This window comes from Mirounga angustirostris, unplaced genomic scaffold (assembly GCF_029215605.1).
Source record: "Mirounga angustirostris isolate CCGP_5_RB_7025 unplaced genomic scaffold, mMirAng1.0.hap1 SCAF_7, whole genome shotgun sequence".
In the NCBI taxonomy this organism is placed as follows: domain Eukaryota; kingdom Metazoa; phylum Chordata; class Mammalia; order Carnivora; family Phocidae; genus Mirounga; species Mirounga angustirostris.
The window spans coordinates 3,544,568-3,567,334 of record NW_026991715.1 but is presented as its reverse complement, the minus strand read 5'-3'; the positions used below and the strand labels follow the sequence as shown (position 1 = coordinate 3,567,334).

At 34.9% G+C, this 22,767-nt stretch overlaps 1 protein-coding gene across 1 annotated transcript; it reads left to right on the top strand.

Moving 5' to 3' along the window:
- Positions 1–10,648: 10,648 nt before the first annotated feature.
- On the top strand, positions 10,649–14,272 carry LOC135365289 (olfactory receptor 14K1-like). Its single transcript, XM_064595631.1, has 3 exons — positions 10,649–11,592; positions 12,802–12,881; positions 14,223–14,272. The coding sequence occupies exons 1-3, from the start codon at positions 10,649–10,651 to the stop codon at positions 14,270–14,272; spliced, it is 1,074 nt and encodes a 357-aa protein (XP_064451701.1).
- Positions 14,273–22,767: the final 8,495 nt, after the last annotated feature.

The window sequence follows — 22,767 nt, the reverse complement described above, 5'->3', positions numbered from 1 at the left end:
CAAATGACACTACAGATAAAAGGCTGGTATCCAAGATGTGTAGAGAACTTCTCAAACTCAACACCCAAAAAACAAATAATCATGTCAAAAAATGGGCAGAAGATATGAAAAGACACTTCTCTGAAGAAGACATACAAATGGTTAACAAACACATGAAAAAATGTTCATCATCATTAGCCATCAGGGAAATTCAAATCAAAACCACATTGAGATACCACCTTATACCAGTTAGAATGGCAAAAATGGACAGGGAAAGAAACAACAAAATTTGGAGAGGTTGTGGAGAAAGGGGAACCCTCTTACACTGTTGGTGGGAATGCAAGTTGGGACATCCACTTTGGAAAACAGTGTGGAGGTTCCTCAAAAAATTAAAAGTAGAGCTACCCCATGACCCAACAATTACACTCCTGTGTATTTACCCCAAAGACACAGATGTAGTGAAAAGAAGGGCCATATGCACCCCAATGTTCATAGCAACAATGTCCGCAATAGTCAAACTGTGGAAAGAGCCCAGATGCCCTTCAACAGATGAATGGATAAAGAAGATGTGATCCATATATACAATGGAATATTACTCAGCTATCAGAAAGGATGAATTCCCAACTTTTGCATCAAAATGGATGGGACTGGATGAGGTTATGCTAAGTGAAATAAGTCAAGCAGAGAAAATCAATTATCATATGGTTTCACTTATTTGTGGAACATTAGGAATAGCATGGAGGACATTAGGAGAAGGAAGGAAAAAATGAAGTGGGGGGAATTGGAGGGAGAGATGAACCATGAGAGACTATGGAGTCTGAGAAACAAACTGAGGGTTTTAGAGTGGAGGGTGGAGGGGGTATTGGTTAGCCTGGTGATGGGTATTAAGGAGGGCATGTACTGCATGGAGCACTGGGTGTTATATGAAAAGAGTGGATCGTGGATTACCACATCAAAAACTAATTATGTAATGTATGGTGATTAACATAACAATAAAAAATTTTAAAAAACCTAATGATTTTCTGTAAGGTGAATAACATAACATAATAAAATTAAAAAAGAAAAACAGTATGGTACTGACACAAATATAGATAGGTCAGTGAAACAGAATAAAGAATCCAGAAATAAACACACACTTAAAAGTCCAATTAATCTTTAACAAAGGACTAAAAAACATACAATAGGGAAAACATAATCTCTTAAATAAATGCTGTTTTGAAAGCTGGACAACAAAATGCCAAAAATGAAATGAGGCCAATTTCTCATACCATAAAAAAAAAAAAAAAACCCTCAAAATGTGTGATATACAGGAGTGCCTGGGTGGCTCAGTTGGTTAAGTGACTCTCTTTGGCTCAGGTCATGATTCCAGGGTTCTCAGATTGAGCCCAGCATCAGGCTCCTTACTCAGTGGGGAGCCTGCTTCTCCCTCTCTCTCTGCCTGTTACTCCGCCTGTTTGTGCTTTCTCTCTATCAAATAAATAAAACTTTTTTTTAAGTATGAAATACATCAATTTAAGACTAGAGAAAGAAATTATAGGCAGAAAACCTGTGGGCATAGGTCTGAGCAATATTTTTTGGATCTGTCTCTTCAGGCAAGGACAGCAAAAGCAGAAAACAATCAATAAAATGAAATCACAACCCACTAAGTGGGAGAAGATATTTTCAAATAACATACCAATAACGAGTTAATATTCAAAATCTAGAAAGAACTCCCACAACTCAATATCAAATACAAACAAGCTAATTAAAAAATTGGCAGAGGATTTAAATAGACATTTCTTCAAATAGGACATACAGATGGTCAACAGATACATGAAAAGATGCTCAAAATTACTAATACCATACTGGAAATACAAGTCAAAACCACAGGAGACATCATCTCATACTTGTTCAAATGGCTAGTATCAAAAAGACAAGAAATAATAAGGGCTAGTGAAGATGTGGAGAAAAGGGAGCCCTCAGACCCTCTTGAATGGGTATGCAAAACTGTGCAGCCACTATGAAAAACTGTGGAAAGTCCTCAAATAATGAAAAATAGAACTAGCATAAAATCCAGTAATTCCATTCCTTGGTATTTGTTTGAAGAATATTAGAACACTAATTCAAAAAGATATATGCACCCCTATGTTCACTACTGCATTATTTCCAATAGTCAAAATATGGAAATATGGAAGCAACGTAAGTGTTCATTGGTAGGTGAATGGATAAGAAAGATGTGTTATATATCCAAACATTACTCACCTATAAAATAATGAAATCCTGCCATTTGTGACAACATGGATGGATCTAGAGGATATAAAGATAAATGAAATAAGTCAGACATAAAAAAAAGAAATAAGTCAGACAGAAAAAGTCAAATACCTTATGATTTCACTTATATGTGGAATCTTTAAAAAAAAAGATAAAACAAAATAGAAGCAGACTTAGATACAGAGATCAATCTGGTGATTGCCAAAGAGGAAGGGGTTGAGGGATGAACAAAATAGGTGAAAGGTATTGTAAGGGACAAACTTTCAGCTATAAAATAATTGGGAATACAAAGTACTGCTTTGGGAATATAATTAATTATATGAAACAATGTTGTTTAGTGACATATGGCAATTAGATTTGTCCTGGTGATCACTTTGCAATGTATATAAATGTTGAATCACAGTGAGGTACACCTGAACATAATATGATAACATATGTCAACTACACTGAGATAAAAATTAAAATAATAATCATAAGTTTTCTATGAACCATGAAAGAAAACCACAGTGACCACAATATAGTATATATCAATATAATTATATATGCCATATTAATAATACATTATGTATAGAACAATTAAAGACAATGCTAACTTTCTATAAGAATGGGAGATAATTTACACACACATACATTATAAATATATATATACAGTTTGTAGCTCCACAACTAAATATTAGAACACAATATTTATTGAAGAATATCCAGGAAATATATGAAAAAGTAAGACTAATAGGAAACAACTGACACAAAAATTACATACTGTAAAGAATATATTTTAAAAGTTTTAATTTAAATTCTATTTAGTTAACATACAGTGCAATATTAGTTTTAGGTGTACAGTTTAATGATTCAATTCTTATATATAACACCTGGTGCTCATCACAACAGGTGCACTCCTTAATCCCCATCACCAGTTTAACCCACCCCCTACCCACCTCCCCTCTGGTTACCATCAGTTTGTTCTCTATAGCTAACAGTCTGTATCTTGGTTTACCTCTCCCTCTCTCTCTTTTTCCCCTATGCTCATTTGTTATGTTTCTTAAATTCCACGTGTGAGTAAAATCATATGGTATTTCTCTTTCTCTGACCCATTTATTTCTCTTAGCATAATATTCCCTAGGTCCATCCACATTGATGCAAATGGCAAGATTTCATTCCGTTTTATGGCTGAGAAATATTCCATTGCATATATGTATATGTATGTATGTATGTAATGTCTTAGACATATATGCCATGTCTTCTTTATCCATTGATCAGTGGACAGACATCTGGGCATTTTCCATAGTTTGATTATCGTAGGTAATTCTGCTATAAACATCCAGGTGTATGTATCCCTTTGAATTAGTATTTTTGTACCCTTGGGTAATTAGCACACAATTGCTGAATCATAGGGTAGTTCTATTTAAAAATGTTTGAGGAACCTCCACACTGTTTTCCAGAGCAGTTGCACCAGTTTGCATTCCCACCAACAGTGCAAGACTATTCCCCTTTCTCCACATCCTCACCAATACCTGTTGCTTCTTGTGTTTTTTATTTTAGCATTCTGACAGGTGTGAGGTGATATCTTATTGTAGTTTTAATTTGTATTTCCCTGATGATGAGTGATGTTGACCATCATCTGTTGGCCATCTGGATGTCTTCTTTGGAAAAATGTCTATTCATGTCTTCTTCCCATTTTTTAACTGGGTTATTTTTTTTTCTATGTTGAGTTTTATAGGTTCTTCATATATTTTGGATACTGAACTTTTATCAGATATGTCATTTGAAAATATCTTCTCCCATTCCATAGGCTGCCTTTTAGTTTTGTTGATTGTTCTCTTTGCTGTGCAAAAGATTTTATTTTGATGACGTCCCAGCAGTTTATTTTTGCCTTTCTCTTTCCTCAGGAGACAAATCTAGTAGGAAGTTGCATTGGCCATTGTCAGAGAGGTTACTTCCTGTGTTCTCCTCTAGGATTTTATTAGTTTCCTGTCTCACATTTAAGTCTTTCATTCATTTTGAAATTTTTGTGTATGGTGTAAGAAAGTGGTCCAGTTTCATTCTTTTGCATGTAGCTGTCTAGTTTTCCTAACACCATTTATTGAAGAGATTCTCTTTTTCCCATTGGATATTTTCCCCTGCTTTGTTGAAGATTAATTGACTATAATGTTGTGGGTTCATTGCTGTTTTCTGTCCTGTTCCTCTTCTCTACATGTCTATTCTTGTGTCAGTACCATACCGTCTTGATCACTACAGCTTTGTAATAAAAACTGTAGTCCAGAATTGTGATTCCTCCAGCTTTGATTTCTTTTTCAAGGTTACTTTGGCTATTTGGGGGTCTTTTGTCATTCCATATACATTTTAGGATTGTTCTAGCTCTGTGAAAAATGCTGGTGGTGTTTTGATAGGAATTACATTAAATGTGTGGATTGCTTTGGGGAGTAGAGACATTTTAATAATTGTTCTTCCAATCCATGAGAATAGAATGCCTTTCCATTTCTTTGTGTCATCTTCAATTTATTTCATCAGTGTTTTATAGTTTTCAGAATGCAGATGTTTTACCTCTTTAGTTTGTTTTTTTTCCCTAGGTATCATGGCTTTGGGCATAATTATAAATGGGATCAATTCCTTGATTTCTCTTTCTTCTGATACATTATTTGTTTATAGAAATGGAACAGATTTCTGTATATTGATTTTGTATTGAGACTTGTTGAATTCATGTTTAAGTTCTAGCAATATTTTGGTGGAGTCTTTTGTTTTTTCTATATGAACCATCATGTATTCTGCAAATAGTGAAAGTTTGACATCATTGCAGATTTGGATGCCTTTATTTATTTTTTATTGTCATCTGAAAACGGTGGCTAGGACTTACAGTACTATGTTAAGTAACAGCAGTGAAAGTGAACATACCTATTTTGTTCCTGACTGTAAAGGAAAAGATCTGTTTTTCCCCATTGAAGATGATATTAGCTGTAGGTTTTTCATATATGGGTATTACTATGTTGAGGTATGTTCACTCAAAGCTATTTTGTTGAAGTTTTTTTTTTTAATCATGAACGGTTGTTATACTTTGTAAAATGCATTTCTACATCTATTGGAAGGACCTTATAAGATTATTATACTTCCTTTTATTAATGTGGTTTATCACATTGATTGATTTGTAAATATTGAACCACCCTTGTAGTCCAGGAATAAATTCCACTTGATAATATTGAATGATTCCTTGAATGTTCTATTGGATTCAGTTTTGCTAATATTTTATTGAGAATTTTTGCAGCCATGTTTATTAGGAATATTGTCTTATAGTTCTCTTTTTTAGTGGAGTCCGTATCTGGTTTTGTTATGAAGGTATTCCTGGCCTCATAGAATGAATTTGGAAGTTCTCCTTCCTTTCCAATATTTGGAATAGTTTGAGAAGAATAGGTATTAACCCTTTTTTAAATGTTTGGAAAAGGTTACCTGTGAAGCCATCTGGCCCCGGACTTTTGCTTCTTGGGAGATTTTTGATTACTGATTCAATTTCCTTGCTGGTTATCAGTTTGTTCAAATTTTCTATTTCTTCCTATTTCAGTATTGGTAGTTTATTTTTTTCTAGGAATTTATCCATTTCTTCCAGGTTGTCTATTTTGTTGGCACATAGTTTTTCATAACATTCTCTTATAATATTTGTATTACTTTAGTGTCAGTTTTTATTTCTCTACTCTCATGTGTGATTTTGTGTATTTGGGTCCTTTCTCATTTCTTTTTGATAAATATGGCTAGGAGTTCATCAATTTTACTATTTTTTACCCCAGAGAACCAGCTCCTGGTTTAATTGATATATTCTGTTGTGTTTTGTTTGTTGGTTTTTAGTTTCTATCATTTATTTCTGCTCTAACCTTTATTATTTTCTTCCTTCTGTTGGCTTTAACCTTCATTTGATGTTCTTTTTCTAATTCTCATTTGAGGTATTTCTTCCTCTTAAGTTAGGCCTTTAATGCTATATACATCCCTCTTAGGACCACTTTTGCTGCATTCCAAAGGCCTAGACCTTTGTATTTTCATCTTCATTTGTTTCTGTGATTTTAAAAAATTTGTTCTTTGTTTTCTTCATTTACCCATTCATTGTATAATAGCATAGAGTTTACCCTTCATGTATTTGTGTTCTTTCCATATTTTTTCTTGTGATTGACTTGTAGTTTCAAAGCATTGTGCTCAGAAAAGATGCATAGTATTAGTTTTAATCAAAAATCAATAGGACATTTGGTGGCTCAAGGACTTAAACAATAACCATATTACTAATCCCAAAGTCAGGGTAGTATGTCTCTTAGTGATTCTCACTATTGCAACTTAACTGAAATTATCAGAATCGATTAAGGATTAGTGGATGCAGACCTAAATGTAAATTGTCACACGCTTTAGAAGCAAATCAATCTATTAGAATTCAATGGCCACAAACGTATAATGAATAATTAAAGGGATGCTGCATGGCTTATTCTAAGGAGATCCAGTGAGAGCTCATTCTTTATCTCACTGGGAAAAGGACAGTAGCGTCAACTCTCAAATCAGAGATGGGAAACGAGGGCAGAGTCTCAAAGGCTTTGGAATCTGAGGAATGAAATTTAGGCACATCTGAAAGTCTGACCTCCTGGGAGAATCCCATGTACTGTATAAGGTCCATTTGAAGCTGTGTTAAGAGTCTTTCCCCTTATTAGAGAAAGAGTTGCCAAAGGCATAGGACATTAAGGACACTTTTCCTCTTAGAACTTGGAGATGGCACAGGGAAAACATACCGGCGTGTACATGTCAGAGAAGCTCAATCAGAATCATTTGAGGATGATGGGAAAGGGGACACATGAAACAAGAACCTAGAGGCATATGGGGAAGTTATTTGCAGCTTTATGGCTCTTCTTGACTTCAAAATAAGACTTGTTTTTTAACAAACAGTGTAAGGAGAAACCCCAAATTAATTATTTTTATTTTATTTCATTTTATTTTATTTTTACTTGTTTCTCTACTAAAATTACTCAGCAGTCTTTTTCTAAAAATGCTATTCTTATTTATTAAGTATTTATTCAAATTCCAGTTAGTTAACATGCAGTATAATATCTATAATTATATATATAATGTACAGTATATGTGCATATGTATGTATTATACATAATATATGTATAATACATTTTTTCATTTTATTTAATTTTACTTCTTTCTCTACTAAAATTACTTTGAAAGTCTTCTCAGCAGTCTTTTCCTAAACACGCTGTTCTTATTTTCTAAGTATTTATTCAAATTCCATATATATATTATATGTATATTATATCACAGTGTAATATTAGTTAGGTGTACAACATAGTATTTCAACACTTTAATAAAATACCAGGTGCTCATCACAATTGCACTCCTTAATCCCCATCACCTATTTCATTCTCCCACCTGCCCCCTCTGGTAACCCTCAGTTTGTTCTGTATAGTTAAGAGTCTCTCTCTTTTTCCTTTGTTCATTTGTTTTGTGTCTTAAATTCCACACATGGATGAAGTCATATGGTATTTGTCTTTCTTTGATTGGCTTATTTTGCTTAACATTATGCTCTCTAGATCATCCATGTTGTTGTAAATGACAAGACTTCATTCTCTTTTATAACTGAGTAATATACCATTTTATATATGTATATACATATTCCACTCTACCTTTAATCAAAAATAAAATGTCTAATACCTTTTAACCCTTATGAGATCTTCCATTCTCTGTCATTTATTCAGTTTTAGATTATTAAGTAATTACCTTTGAAAACAAAGTATGATATCAAAATATTCAAAACAATCTTATTTTTATAAGTGGTCTTGTTAAACAGGGAATTTCTTGCCTAAAGTCCATGGGAGTGAGAGAAATATTTATTTTGTCTATTAAATATGTTAAAGTATTTGATATTGGGGCACCTTAGTGGCTCAGTTAGTTGAGTATCTGACTCTTGATTTCAGCTCAGGTTATGATTTCAGGGTGCTGGATCAAGCCCTGCATCAGACTCCATGTTCAGTGGGGAGTCTGCTGGAGATTATCTCTGTCCCTCCCCCTCTGTCCCTCCCCCCACCTGTGCTCTCTCTTTCTCTCTCTCTAAAATAAACAAATACATATTTAAAAAATAAAATTAAAATTATCTGATATTTATATGCACATACTTTTTACTTCAAAATATGACTTTATATCCCATTAACACAGTAACTATTTGGAAATAAGTGGTTTCAAAGCATTGTTTACTTTAAGATGAGAAAAATAACTTTTTGGTTTTATATATTTAACTTAATCAACAGAAACATAACATTGAACTATAGGAAAATGTCATATTAAATATTAATAACTGTTTTTGATTATGGAAACTATTAATAATTGTGCCTGATTGCAAAACCAGTATGGATGACTTTCAGATGTTAAAATAAATATTTGTTTTATTAATAAAAATTTATGTCCACATGTGAGACAAAGACAGCATTGATCAAACTATATATATATATATGTCTGTTTTGCACTCCTCTGAATTATAGATTAATAGGAGTTCAACCAAATGGAACTTCCTCAGAAGTTAAGAAATCATCACATTGAAAGTAGCAGAAACTACATAAAGAATCAATAGAAAGTCTAAGTCTACTTTTCCAGGTGGAAAGAGGAAACATCAGAGTAAGCACAAAGGAACCTTCAATCTGGCTCACTGTCACATGGAGAATGAATAATTACTGTTCTTGTTCCAGTGTACAAACACTGTCGATGCTGGATTACTCAGATAATTAAGGCTTAAGGCACTGAAATGAAAATGATTGAAAGGTTTTCCATATGTAGAAGGGCCTAAGTAGGATAATGATGATCCAATTTCCACTACATTTGGCTTTCAAGAGAAACTCCATGTCATGGTCTGATGATTGGGAAGATGAGTGATAATGTAGGAGAGATGGCCTCAGACATGACTGAGAAAGGCTGATGAGAAAGATTCCAAGGGTGGATAAAACGTTTCTACAGTTAGTACTCAATTAGAACCTTGTGTATGAAAAGCTGAGTTTCATTTACAGAGGTTAAGGAAATTTTTTTCTTAAATTAGTGTTCACTGAGAAAGACACACATATTGTGAGGGGTTGAAGGAGGTTGTATGGAGATCTAAAGAAATTGTCACTGAAGTGCAGCTAAAGTACAATTAAAAGGTGATGGGTATTAAGGAGGGCACCTGTTGTGATGAACACTGGGTGTTATACACAACTAATGAACCATTGAACACTACATCAAAAACTAATGATGTACTCAGTGTCGGCTAGCTGAACATAATAATAAAAAAATAAAATAAAAAAAGATAAGGAAGATCTGAGGGACAAAATTATGATGAAAGATCTTCCCAGTGGGGTTTTTGAGTGATCATGGATTATGTCTTGTGTGAGTCTAAAATGGGAGGACACTCAATTTTTCTCACTAGATACAGTTGACATCTCTAATTTGTGCTTTTTCTTGGTGTTAGATAAATCCTTGCTAGTGTTGCATGCTAATAATCTGCCTTATAGTCTTAAATTTTATTCTTTTCATAAGAAAATGGTACTATACATTTTTAAACCAATTTGACAAAATTACCAGGGTAGCTTTCTGTTTTGTTTTTTAGTAAATATCTTCACAAAGAAATAGCAAATAATATTGATGATATTTTCCTTTTAAATATTTTATTTATTTATTTGAGAGAGAGAGCGATAGAGCATGCAATAGAACATGAGTGGGGTGCAGGGGCAAAGGGAGAGGGAGAAGCAGACTCCCCATTAAGCAGGGAGCCCTACTCCTGCCTGGATCTCAGGACCCTGGGATCATGACCTGAGCTAAAGGCAAATGCACACCACTGAGCCAGCCAGGCACCCCGGTGATGATATTTTCACCAAAAAAATAGGTTTTTAATGAAAACATGGGATAAACCTTAATGTCTTTCAAAGAGAAGTGGGTAATATATTAGAACATCAACTAACATTAATGATTATTAAACAGTTTGCAATATGCTACAAACAGAAAATTCATCCATGGCTTCTTTTTTTCCCCATAATCTCTCATCCATGACTTCTAACCCACATCACCACTTACATCAATTAGGATATTTTTGCATAACAAATATGCATTCTATTACAATTAGAATTATGTATCCAATTCTGCAATTCCCGTTGAAATAAATTTACTCAAAAATCATTTCAAGTATTGAGTTAGGGAGGGGAGTGGAATTATTTTCATCTGTCATAAAGAATTTTAAGTCCAGTTATGTTGGACTGTTTTGCTTATATTAGTTTTATATCTGAGTAAACTATAAATATAGATATCTAGGTATTTTAAATTTTCCATCTATCCCATGATGCTAAAATATACATGTTTCAAAAATAAAGAAGCAGATAATATTTTGTTACTTTAATATAACTTTTTTCTTTATTCAATAGGTGGCTTTTAATTTTAAAATATGATGAATCAAACAGTAATAATGGAATTCTTGCTTCTGAGATTTACTGAGAACCAGTTGCTATTGAGGCTACATGCTGTGTTCCTCTTACTGATCTACCTACTGGCCATAGTGGAGAATTTAATTATCATCCTCCTCACAATTCTTGACCAACACCTCCACACTCCAATGTACTTTTTCCTAAGGCACTTACCCTTCTTAGATATGTGTCTCATTTCTGCCACAGTCCCCAAATCCATCCTCAACTCCATCGCCTTCACTGACTCCATCTCTTTTCTGGGATGTGTGTTACAGGTCTTCCTTGTGATACTAATGTCTGGGTCCGAGGTTAGCATTCTCACTGCAATGTCCTATGACCACTATATTGCCATCTGTCGCCCTCTTCATTACGAGGCTGTTATGAGCAAAGAGGTCTGTGTCCAGCTGGTGTTAGTCTCCTGGCTCAGTGGAGGGGTCTTTGGAGTCTTGTACTCAGCTGGGACATTCTCTTTAAATTTTTGTGGGTCCACTAAGATACATCAGTTATTTTGTGATGTGCCCGCCCTACTGAAGCTCACTTGTTCTGTGGAACATGCAACTATTAATGTCAGTGTGGCCATTGGGGTCTGTTATGGATTTTCATGTTTAGTTTGCATTGTGGTCTCTTATGTACATGTTTTCTCTACCGTGTTAAAGATCCCAACCAGACAGAAGCAGGGCAAAGCCTTTTCCACCTGCTTGCCTCACCTCTTTGGAGTGAGTCCATTCCTTCTAACAGGTGCTATTGCTTATTTAAAGCCAAACTCTGATGAACCTTCTCTTCCTGACTTGTTCGTGTCTATGTTCTATTCTGTGGTACCCCCAACCTTGAACCCTGTTATCTACTGTCTGAGGAGAAAAGATATTAAATTAGCTCTTGTTAAAGTCCTATGGAGATTAGCTGATTATTTTACAGGAAAATTAAAGTTAAGCCAAAAAAAAAAAAAAGGAAAGGAAAGACAAGGAAAGAAAAAAGAAATTAAAATTAAGCTACTTGCTTTTATTTGATTTTAATAATATAACTCTTTCTATGGAGAGAACATTTTGAAAACAGATGTTGAAAATGTTGCCCCATTTCATATTGCATCAATTGTGTCCTGAATAAAACTTTGTTTCAAAAAGAAAAAATATATATATTAAAAGGAGTAATGGAAAGGTGATTAAATTTGAAGTTGTTTATTACTCAATTAAATAGCTGTTTGGAATTATTTCTACTAAAGATCAATAATATACCATAGAGTCTTGTTAGTAATAATCTCAGGTTGTCAATTTTTTTTTAAATTCATTTCAGAGAGAGAGAGAGTAGGAACAGGAACAGGGGGGAAGGAGGAGCAGAGTCCCCGCTGAGCAGGGAGCCTGACTCTGGGCTCAATTCCAGGACCCCAGGATCATGACCTGAGCCAAAGGCAGATGTTTGACTGAACAGCTCAGGCGCCCCTCTGATTGTCAGTTATAATAGAAATTAATTTTCTCTTATATTCCTTCACTTTCTATCTTAATTATATAGAAATTATGAAATTTTTTTCTCTTACTTCTTCAGTGACTTGGACTCCTGTGATAAGCTACATATACAATGAGATTTGCATGAGATTTTTATTCCTCCAAAACTATCATCTTCCATGACATTTCATTTATATCATTTTTTTAAAAGATTTTATTTATTTATTTGAGAGAGAGAATGAGAGACAGAGAGCATGAGAGGGAGGAGGGTCAGAGGGAGAAGCAGACTCCCTGCCGAGCAGGGAGCCCAATGCGGGACTCGATCCCGGAACTCCAGGATCATGACCTGAGCCGAAGGCAGTCGCGTAACCAACTGAGCCACCCAGGCGCCCTCATTTATATCATTTTTTAATATCCTAGATTTTGTATCTATATTTTATTCATTTTACTTTATAGGATTTGCTTTTCAATATCTGATGGGAATTTGATTATTTATTTGTTTGTTTGTTTGTTTGTTTGTTTTTAAGTAGGCGCCACACTCAGCATGGAGCCCAACGTGGGGCTTGAACTCATGACCATGGGATCCAGACCTGAGCTGAGATCCAGAGTCGGGACACTTAACCAACTGAGCCACCAAGCCACCCTGAAAATTTGATTTTAATATAAATTAATCTTGACTAAATTTTGCAATTTAGGAAAATACTCAATTTACTCACAAGCTTCAGTTATTTGACATATATGTCTTATGATGGATTTTATAGAGTTACTCATATATGTAAGTAGATTATTCTCTTACATCTTTGTTTCTTTTGATGAAAATCCTATTTTTTGTACTCATATATTTTTCTCTTTATCTAATTAACTTTTATCTAATGTGCTGATGTTAGATATTGGGTTAATTATTTTTTTTAATAATGTTGGAATTTATGAAAATAGCATCTGGCACTGTCTCTCTCATTGTGATAAATCCCACATCGACTTTTTCCAGGTTTCAGTGTCATGTAACATTTCAAATAGCCTAAATATTTAAAATTATTTCCATTTTTTGCTGCAGAAAGCTATCTTGTCACTTTTATTCTTCCAACCAATGTGAAGTGATGTGAATATAGTTAAACAGATGGAAAAAGGAGACCAAGGGAAGATGGGTAGCTTGTTATGTTATATGGCTCATAACATAGAGACATAAAAAAAATGTCTTGACTGTAGCAATACCTTTCATGTTCTGTAGACTCATCATTGCATTTCTGAAGCTTTATATTACCCTCCTCATGAAATCTCCTACGTTTCCAAATTATATCCATGTTTCAAAGTCTAGCTTAAATAAGGTTTTGATATAGAGAATTATGAGAGCATTGAATTGCGTATTTCCCGATCTCTAAATCCTTGTACATAGTTTATGGAAATGGTTTTGATATCTCTTCTAGTGAGACTCATACATATAGTTGATAAAAAAACATATATCCCTTCTAAAAAGCAAATTATTTTAATACACAGCAACTGTTTTAAGTGATGCCTATGTGAAAAAACCATACATAAAAAAAAAACCTTTGATTTATTTCTATAGTCCAAATCATGGTTCTGATCACATAAGTTACACCATAACTTCTCCTTTAACATACTTTTGTGTAAATATAAATTCATTTCTATTATTTTCAAGTGTACCACAAATTTAATTACTTATTTTTCAAGAAAATAAACATTACATTAAATGATTATATCAATTTTGAATGAACACCTATTATAAAAGCATTGAAATATGAAACAAATGTTTATCTTAGAATTAAGGACATGAAATAATGAGTAAATTTTTAAGAAAAATCATAAAGAGTAGGTTGTACATAACACAAGTATACATATACAGCTACATGAATACACCCCAATTTTCAACTGGGATAAACAGAGTTAATGAGTAGTATAATGAAGTAGAACTGAGATGATTTCTTATGTTTTACATTCAAAGCAAAGAGAACTGTAACAAGTCATTCATCCTTTGGTAATGTTGTGTTATGATAACAGAGCTTATGACTTTGGCATTTTTTCTACAAAGTCCTTTCTCCATCATTTTGGCCCTCCTTTACCTACTCTATGGAACTTTAAACATGCCGTATATTATTAGATGATGATGATGATGATGATGATGATGATGATGATGATGATATCACATAGTATAATATACTTGCATGCTTTAGATGGGGACATGGCACAGCTATTGAGATCGTGCAAGCTTATATGTCACTTCTATCATGACATACCAATCCCTTCCCCCAAAACTTTACTATCACAATAATGATTCAGATAAAAATGAATGGAAATAGTTTTTCCACCACATTTCAAAAGAAGCTCTTTATAGCTGGAAAAACATTTTACTCTTCATAAGTTGAAACAAAACACGTGTGATGTTTTTAGAAAACTTCTGCACAGTGTTTAATAAGTGTGTGGACTGAATTTGGTATGGTGTAAACAGATTTATTTATTATTTTCTGACATATTAAAATATTTATTTAAAAGACCCCACAAGTTGGAGACAGAATCAAATATCCAACACTAGTCCTTTGACTGTTTCCCCACAGCATATGGGCTTCCACCGTGAGCCAAATGCCAGAGGATGTTCAACATGGTAAAACAAGTAGGGGATTAAGAAGATTACAAGTTGCCATTTCAAACAACAAATTTGGGAAACTCATATGTGGAAATAGTGATTTGGGACAGTATAACTTGAAGAGCATACCAGCAGAAAGTACAAGAAAAGACACAAAATGCACACAAGTTTTAAAATAATCTTTAATTGAAAAAATTTAAAAATGGACTATTTAATTAGAGGTGGGAATGCTGTCAATAGACATAAGTTTTAAAGTTAGGGTATCTAGAAATGTGCTATAAAGAAAAATGATAGATGATATATACAGGAAAAAATAGATGGTAGATACATTGATTAACAGATCAGTTGAAATTTTCTTGTGCAATTTTGCAATAAAATGAGAAGAACTGGTCTCGCCATATTCTTTTTCAGATTTCACATATAAGCGAGATCATACAGTATTTGTCTTTCTCTGTTTGACTGACTTCTGACTTTTTTAGTATAATGTCCTCAAGATCCATCCGTGTTGTCACAAATAACAATATATTATTTTTATGGGTGACTATGATTCCATTGCATATATATACACCACATTTTATTTAGCCATTCATCCATCAATATATACTTAAGTAACAGATACATGTTTCCATGTCTTAGCTAAGGTAAAACTATTGAAATGAAAATGGAGATGCATAAGTATTTTTTGAGTTAGTGTTTTAGGTTCCTTAGGATAATACCCAGAAGTTGAATTGTTGGATCACTTGACAGTTTTCTTTTTAATTTTTGTTGAACTCCATACTGTTTTCCATAGTGGCTGCACCAATTTACATTTCCACCAAAAGTACACAAGCATTCTTTTTTCTCCATATTCTTCCCAGCATTGCCTATTTCTTATCTTTTTGAAAACATCCATTCTAACAGGTCTAATAGGTATAGTATTGGTATTTCTAGGAGTGTAATGACTTGTTTAGGGGTTATACATATAATAAAACTAAATAATTTCAACTGGTTTTGCAGTATGGCTGCATCAAGTTTCACTTCAAGTCATCTTTTATAATAGTTCCTGAGGATGCAAAGTTTCAGGACCACTTGGTGTTTGGTAGTTTTTTAATTTTAACCCTTGTGGGTTTACATAGACATTTCACTATGTTTTTAATTTTCATTTGCTTGATGATTAATGATATTGATGATGCTTTTAAATGTTGGGTTTCCTCTTTTATAAGTTGCCTATTCATGTTTTTTCATTATTGATTTGAAGGAACATTTAAATAGTCTGATTAAAATGGTGGTTGGTTATGAGTTTTGAGTATCATTTTTTTTCATGACTTACTCTATAAATTGTTTTAATGTTATCTGTAAAGAACAAATGTCCTTAATTTAGTGTGTTGGACTTACTAAAATTTTTATTTTACATTTAAACTTATTTTTACATTCCATGAAAGGATTATTTTCCTAATCTGAAGTCATAAATATATTCTGTTATATTGCCTTTCAAAACTTTTATATATATTTTTTTTTCAATTCAAATTAACATCAATTATCTACCTGGAATTAATTTTTCATGCATCAAGTAAGGTAGGCAGTACATTTTATTTTAACCATAATGATACAAGTATTCAGTGGGCACCATGTCTTCTTTATTTCTGCATTAATTTGTCCTTCTTTGTGTCACATCTATACATTGTACAGTTTTTGTCCTTTCTTCTGTTCTACTTGAAGAAATACCAAAGTTTTTAAATGTAATTTTATGAGTCTTCACATCTAAAGAAAAACTTGTTCTTTCTTTACCTGAAAATTATTGACTCTTTTCCACATAGTTCATATATAAATTTTCAAACAAGCCTATCAAGCTTCTGAAAACATAAAACAGGATTTATTTTTTAAGTTTATTTTTTATTTATTTATTTTAAATAATCTCTACACCCAATGTGGGGATCCTACTCACAACCCTGAGATCAAGAGTAAAATGCTCTTATGACTGACCCAGCCAGATGCACGAAACAGATTTTATTTTTATATATAGTTATATTAAAACTTATAATTGCAGAAACTTGAATATTTACCCTTTTTTGACCAATTGTATTTTCTTTTCTTTTTTAAAAAGACTTTATTTATTTATTTATTTATTTGAGGGAGAAAGATTGAGAGAGAAAGAGCTAGAGCAGGGGTGGGGGGGGCTGGTGTATAGGGAGAAGCAGAATCCCCACTGAGGAGGGAGCCAGATGTGGGATTCATCCCAGGACCCTCTGATCATGACCTGAGCCAAAGTCAGAAGCTTAACTCACTGAGCAATCCAGGCACCCTCCAATTGTATTTTCTAGCTCATGAATATTTACACTGATCTTCATTATGTAGTAGATCTCCGACTTTCCTTCTTGGATAAATTTCATTCTCTCTGAAAAACAGTTATTTTCTTTAAAGCATGCTGCCCTGGGTTACCTAAGTTTTTCTGTTTCTTTGCTTTGTTTTTAGGGGTGGGATTTTGGTGTGTTGATCTGAATGCCAGGAAAGATTACACAGGAAGGATATCTATTGTTGGAAGACACTCTCCATAGATTTCTATTACTCCTACACATCTTGCTTGATATGCTAAGAATGTAAGACACTAAAGACACTCACATGGGTTTTTCTCAGTGTCAAGGTGACCAGACTTGAAATATGTGGTATTTGACTCTCCCTCTCTATGGAACAAAGAGCAGTCTTAATTTTTGCATGCTATAATATAGCAGGGATCCTCAGGTCACTATCTCTCAATTATAATGCAAATCCACTTAACAGGATTAATCTCTCCTGAGACATGGCATCTCCACCATGGAACTTGGGGGCAAATGGAAGAATCTTGTATCTTCTGCCAGGATCCATGAAAGGGTCAGATCTAACTTATTAGCTTTCAGGTAAAATAAAGTTACATCCTAGACAATACATCTTTCTTTTTTTTTAAAGATTTTATTTATTTATTCATGAGAGACAGAGAGAGAGACAGAGGCAGAGGGAGAAGCAGGCTCCCCACGCAGCAGGGAGCCCAATGCAGGACTCGATCCCAGGACCCTGGGATCATGACCTGAGCTGAAGGCAGATGCTTAACCGACTGAGCCACCCAGGCGTCCCGACAATACATCTCTTATGGGAAGGAGTCAGAAGTCAGGAACTGTCAGCCCACAAAGCGAGTCTGACTCATGTGAAGCAGAGATGAAAGGAAGTGTAATTACGCTCTACCAAATTTCGTGCAAGGTTGATGGGGAGTCCTTTATTTAAAATCACTCATCACATGGGGCGCCTGGGTGGCACAGTTAGTTAAGCATCCAACTCTTGGATTGGCTCAGTTCATGATCTCAGAGTTCTAGGGTTGAGCCCCGTATCTGGCTCCACACTCAGTGGGGAATCTTCTTGAGATTCTCTATCTCCCTCTCACTCTGCCAAGCCCACCCATGCTCACTCTCTCTCAAAAAAATGAATAAAATCTTTCAAAAAAATCAGTCATCACAGGAATTATTACTCTCAGGCATTAACTTGTCTTAGTTTACATGATATGCTCAGATGATCTGGGGGCAGCCCATGAGATGTGTGGCATTTGGACACCCTTGGTGATGGATTTGAAAGCACAGCAGCTGGTGATGTTAGTTATGCCCCCGTCAGTGATCTGAGAGATACATTCCCATGGCTGCTACATGGGATAGTATATTACAGGATAGTCATTATTTTAAGTTATTCAATGCATCATGTCACTTCCCTTTGGCTTTCCTTATTTGTTAAAAGAAAATCCAGTAACTATCTAAATGATGACTTTTGAAATAGATTTTTTTCAATGTTTTGTTATTTGCATACTACTCCTAAAATTTCTGTTTCTTTTAAGTTTATTTTGTTTGCTCAATTTGGCTTGTCTGGGTGCAGATTTCATTTTATGTCTGAAGGAAATATTTCTGGACTACCCCTGATATTAGCTCTCATTATTTCTTTCATTGTAATTTGACAGTACTCATGTTTTTTCATTATTGATTTGAAGGAACATTTAAATAGTCTGATTAAAATGGTGGTTTGTAGGGCGCCTGGGTGGCTCAGTTGTTAAGCGTCTGCCTTCAGCTCAGGTCATGATCTCAGGGTCCTGGGATCGAGTCCCATATCGGGCTCCCTGCTCCGCAGGACGCCTGCTTCTCCCTCTCCTACTCCCCCTGCTTGTGTTCCTGCTCTCACTATGTCTCTCTCTGTCAAATAAATAAATAAAATCTTAAAAAAAATGGTGGTTCGTTATGATTTTTGAGTATCATTTTTTTTCATGACTTACAAAGTAGCTACAAAGAGGGCTGAGAGATATTGCTCAGTTTTTTCAAAAAATATAGGAGAACCATGGAAACTGGACACTACTAGTTCTTTTGTTAAAATCTTGTAACCAAAATATTGAAAGGGGTCCTCTAAGCAAAGAGAGAGCCTAAAAGCAACATTGACCAGAAGGAACACGGACAATATACAGTAACAGTCACCTTACAGGCAATACAACAGCACTAAATTCCTATCTTTCCATAGTTACCCTGAATGTAAATGGGCTAAATGCCCCAATCAAAAGACTCAGGCTATCAGATTGGATTAAAAAAAACAAGACCCATTGATATGCTGTGTGCAAGAGACTCATTTTAGACCCAAAGACACCCCCAGATTGAAAGTGACGGGGTGGAAAACCATTTACCATGCTAATGGACAACAAAAGGAAGCTGCAGTGGCAATCCTTATATCAGACAAATTAGATTTTAAACCAAAGACTGTAATAAGAGTTGAGGAAGGACACTATATCCTACTTAAAGGGTCCATCCAACAAGAAGATCTAACAATTGTAAATATCTATGCCCCTAACATGGGAGCAGCCAATTATATAAGGCAATTAAAAACAAAAGCAAAGAAACACATTGACCATAAGACAATAATACTGGGGGACTTTAACACCCCCCTCACTGAAATGTACAGATCATCTAAACAAAAGATCAACAAGGAAATAAAGGCTTTAAATGACACACTGGACCAAATGGACTTCATAGATCTATTCAGAACATTCCATCCCAAAGCAACGGAATACACATTCTTCTCTACTGCCCATGGAACATTCTCCAGAATCAATCACATCCAAGGTCATAAATCAGGTCTCACCAGTACCAAAAGATTGGGATCATTCCCTGCCTATTTTCAGACCACAATGCTTTGAAACTAGAACTGAATCACAAGAGGAATGTCAGAAAGAACTCAAATACATGGAGATTAAAGAGCATCCTACTAAAGAATGAGTGGGTCAACCAGGAAATTAAAGAAGAATCAAAAAAAATTCATGGAAACTAATGAAAATGAAAACACAACTGTTCAAATTCTTTGGGGTGCAGCAAACGCGGTCCTAAGAGGAAAGTATATAGCAATACAAGCCTTTCTCAAGAAACAAGAAAGGTCTCAAGTACACAACCTAACCCTACACCTAAAGGAGCTGGAGACAAAACAGCGAATAAAGCCTAAACCCAGCAGGAGAATAGAAATAATAAAGATCAGGGCAGAAATCAATGAAATAGAAAGCAAAAGAACAGTAGAATATATCAAGGAAACTAGGAGTTGGTTCTTTGAAGGAATTAACAAGATTGATAAACCCCTGGCCAGACTTATCAAAAAGAAAAGAGAAATGACGCAAATCAACAAAATCATGAATGAAAGAGGAGAGATCACCACCAACACCAAAGAAATACAAATAATTATAAGAACATATTATGAGCAACTGTATGCCAGCAAATTAGATAACCTGGAAGACATGGATGCATTCCTAGAGATGTATAAACTACCAAAACTGAAGCAGGAAGAAATAGAAAACCAGAACAGACCTATAACCACTAAGGAAATGGAAGCAGTCATCAAAAATCTCCCAAAAACCAAAAGCCCAGGGCCAGATGGCTTCCCAGGGGAATTCTACCAAACATTTCAAGAATTAATTCCTATTCTTCTGAAACTGTTCCAAAAAATAGAAATGGAAGGAAAACTCCCAAATTCGTTTTCTGAGGCCACCATTCCCTTGATCCCAAAACCAGACATAGACCCCCATCAAATAGGAGAACTACAGACCAATATCCTTGATGAACATGGATTCAAATATTCTCACCAAAATAGTAGTTAATAGGATCCAACAGTACATTAAAAGGATTATTCACCATGACCAAGTGGGATTTATCCCTGGGCTGCAACGTTGGTTCAACATCTGCAAATCAATCAATGTGATACAATACATTAATAAAAGAAAGGACAGGAACCATAGGATCTTCTCAATAGATGCAGAAAAAGCATTTGACAAAGTACAGCATCCTTTCTTGATCAAAACTCTTCAGTGTATAGGGATCGAGGGTACATACCTCAATATCATAAAAGCCATCTATGAAAAACCCACAGTGAATATCATTCTCAATGGGGAAAACTGAGAGCTTTCCCCCTAAGGTCAGGAACGCAGCAGGGATGTCCACTATCACCACTGCTATTCAACATAGTATTAGAAGTCCTAACCACAGCAGTCAGACAACAAAAAGAAATCAAAGGCATCCAAATCGGCAAAGAAGAAGTCAAACTCTCACTGTTAGCAGATGATATGATACTTTATGTGGAAAACCCAAAAGATTCCCTCCCCCTAAACTGCTAGAACTCATACAGGAATTCAGTCAAGTGGCAGGATATACAATCAATGCACAGAAATCAGTGGCATTCCTATACACCAGCAACAAGACAGAAGAAAGTGAAATTAAGGAGTCGATCCCATTTACAATGGCACCCAAAACCATAAGAAACCTAGGAATAAATCTAACCAAAGAGGCGAAGGATCTGTTCTCAGAAAACTATAAAATACTCATGAAAGAAATTGAGGAAGACACAAAGAAATGGAAAAACATTCCATGCTCATGGATTGGAAGAACAAATATTGTGAAGATGTCAATGCTACCTAGAGCAATCTACACATTCAGTGCAATCTCTATCAAAATACCATCCACTTTTTCAAAGAAATGGAACAAGTAATCCTAAAGTTTGTATGGAACCAGAAATGACCCCGAATAGCCAGAGAAATGTTGAAAAAGAAAAGCAAAGCCAGCGGCATCACAGTTCCGGACTTCCAGCTCTATTACAAAGCTGTTATCATCAAGACAGTATGGTACTGGCACAAAAACAGACACATAGATCAATGGAACAGAATAGAGAGCCCAGAAATGGACCCTCAACTCTATGGTCAACTCACCTTCGACAAAACAGGAAAGAGTGTCCAATGGAAAAAAGACAGTCTCTTCAACAAATGGCATTGGGAAAATTGGACAGCCACATGCAGAAGAATGAAACTGGACCATTTCCTTACACCACACACAAAAATAGACTCCAAATGGTTGAAAGACCTAAATGTGAGACAGGAGTCCATCAAAATCCTAAAGGAGGACACAGGCAGCAACCTCTTCAACCTCAGCTGCACCAACTTCTTTCTAGAAAAATTGCCAAAGGCAAGGGAAGCAAGGGCAAAAATGAACTATTGGGACCTCATCAAGATAAGAAGCTTTTGCACAGCAAAAGAAACCCTCAACAAAACCAAAAGACAGCCGACAGAATGGGAGAAGATATTTGCAAATGACATATCAGATAAAGGGCTAGTATCCAAAATCTATAAAGAACTTATCAAACTCAACACCCAAAGAACAAATGATCCAATCAAGAAATGGGCAGAAGACATGAACAGACATTTCTCCAAAGAAGACATCCAAATGGCCAACAGACACATGAAAAAGTGCTCAACATCACTTGGCATCAGGGAAATCTAAATCAAAACCTCAGTGAGATATCACCTCACACCAGTCAGAATGGGTAAAATTAACAAGTCAGGAAACGACAGATGTTGGCAGGGATGCGGAGAAAGGGGAACCTTCCTACACTGTTGGTGGGAATGCACGCTGGTGCATCCACTCTGGAAAACAGTATGGAGGTTCCTCAAAAAGTTGAAAATAAAGCTACCATACGATCCAGCAATTGCACTACTGGGTATTTACCCCAAAGATACAAAAGTAAGGATCTAAGGGGTACATGCAACGCGCAGTTTATA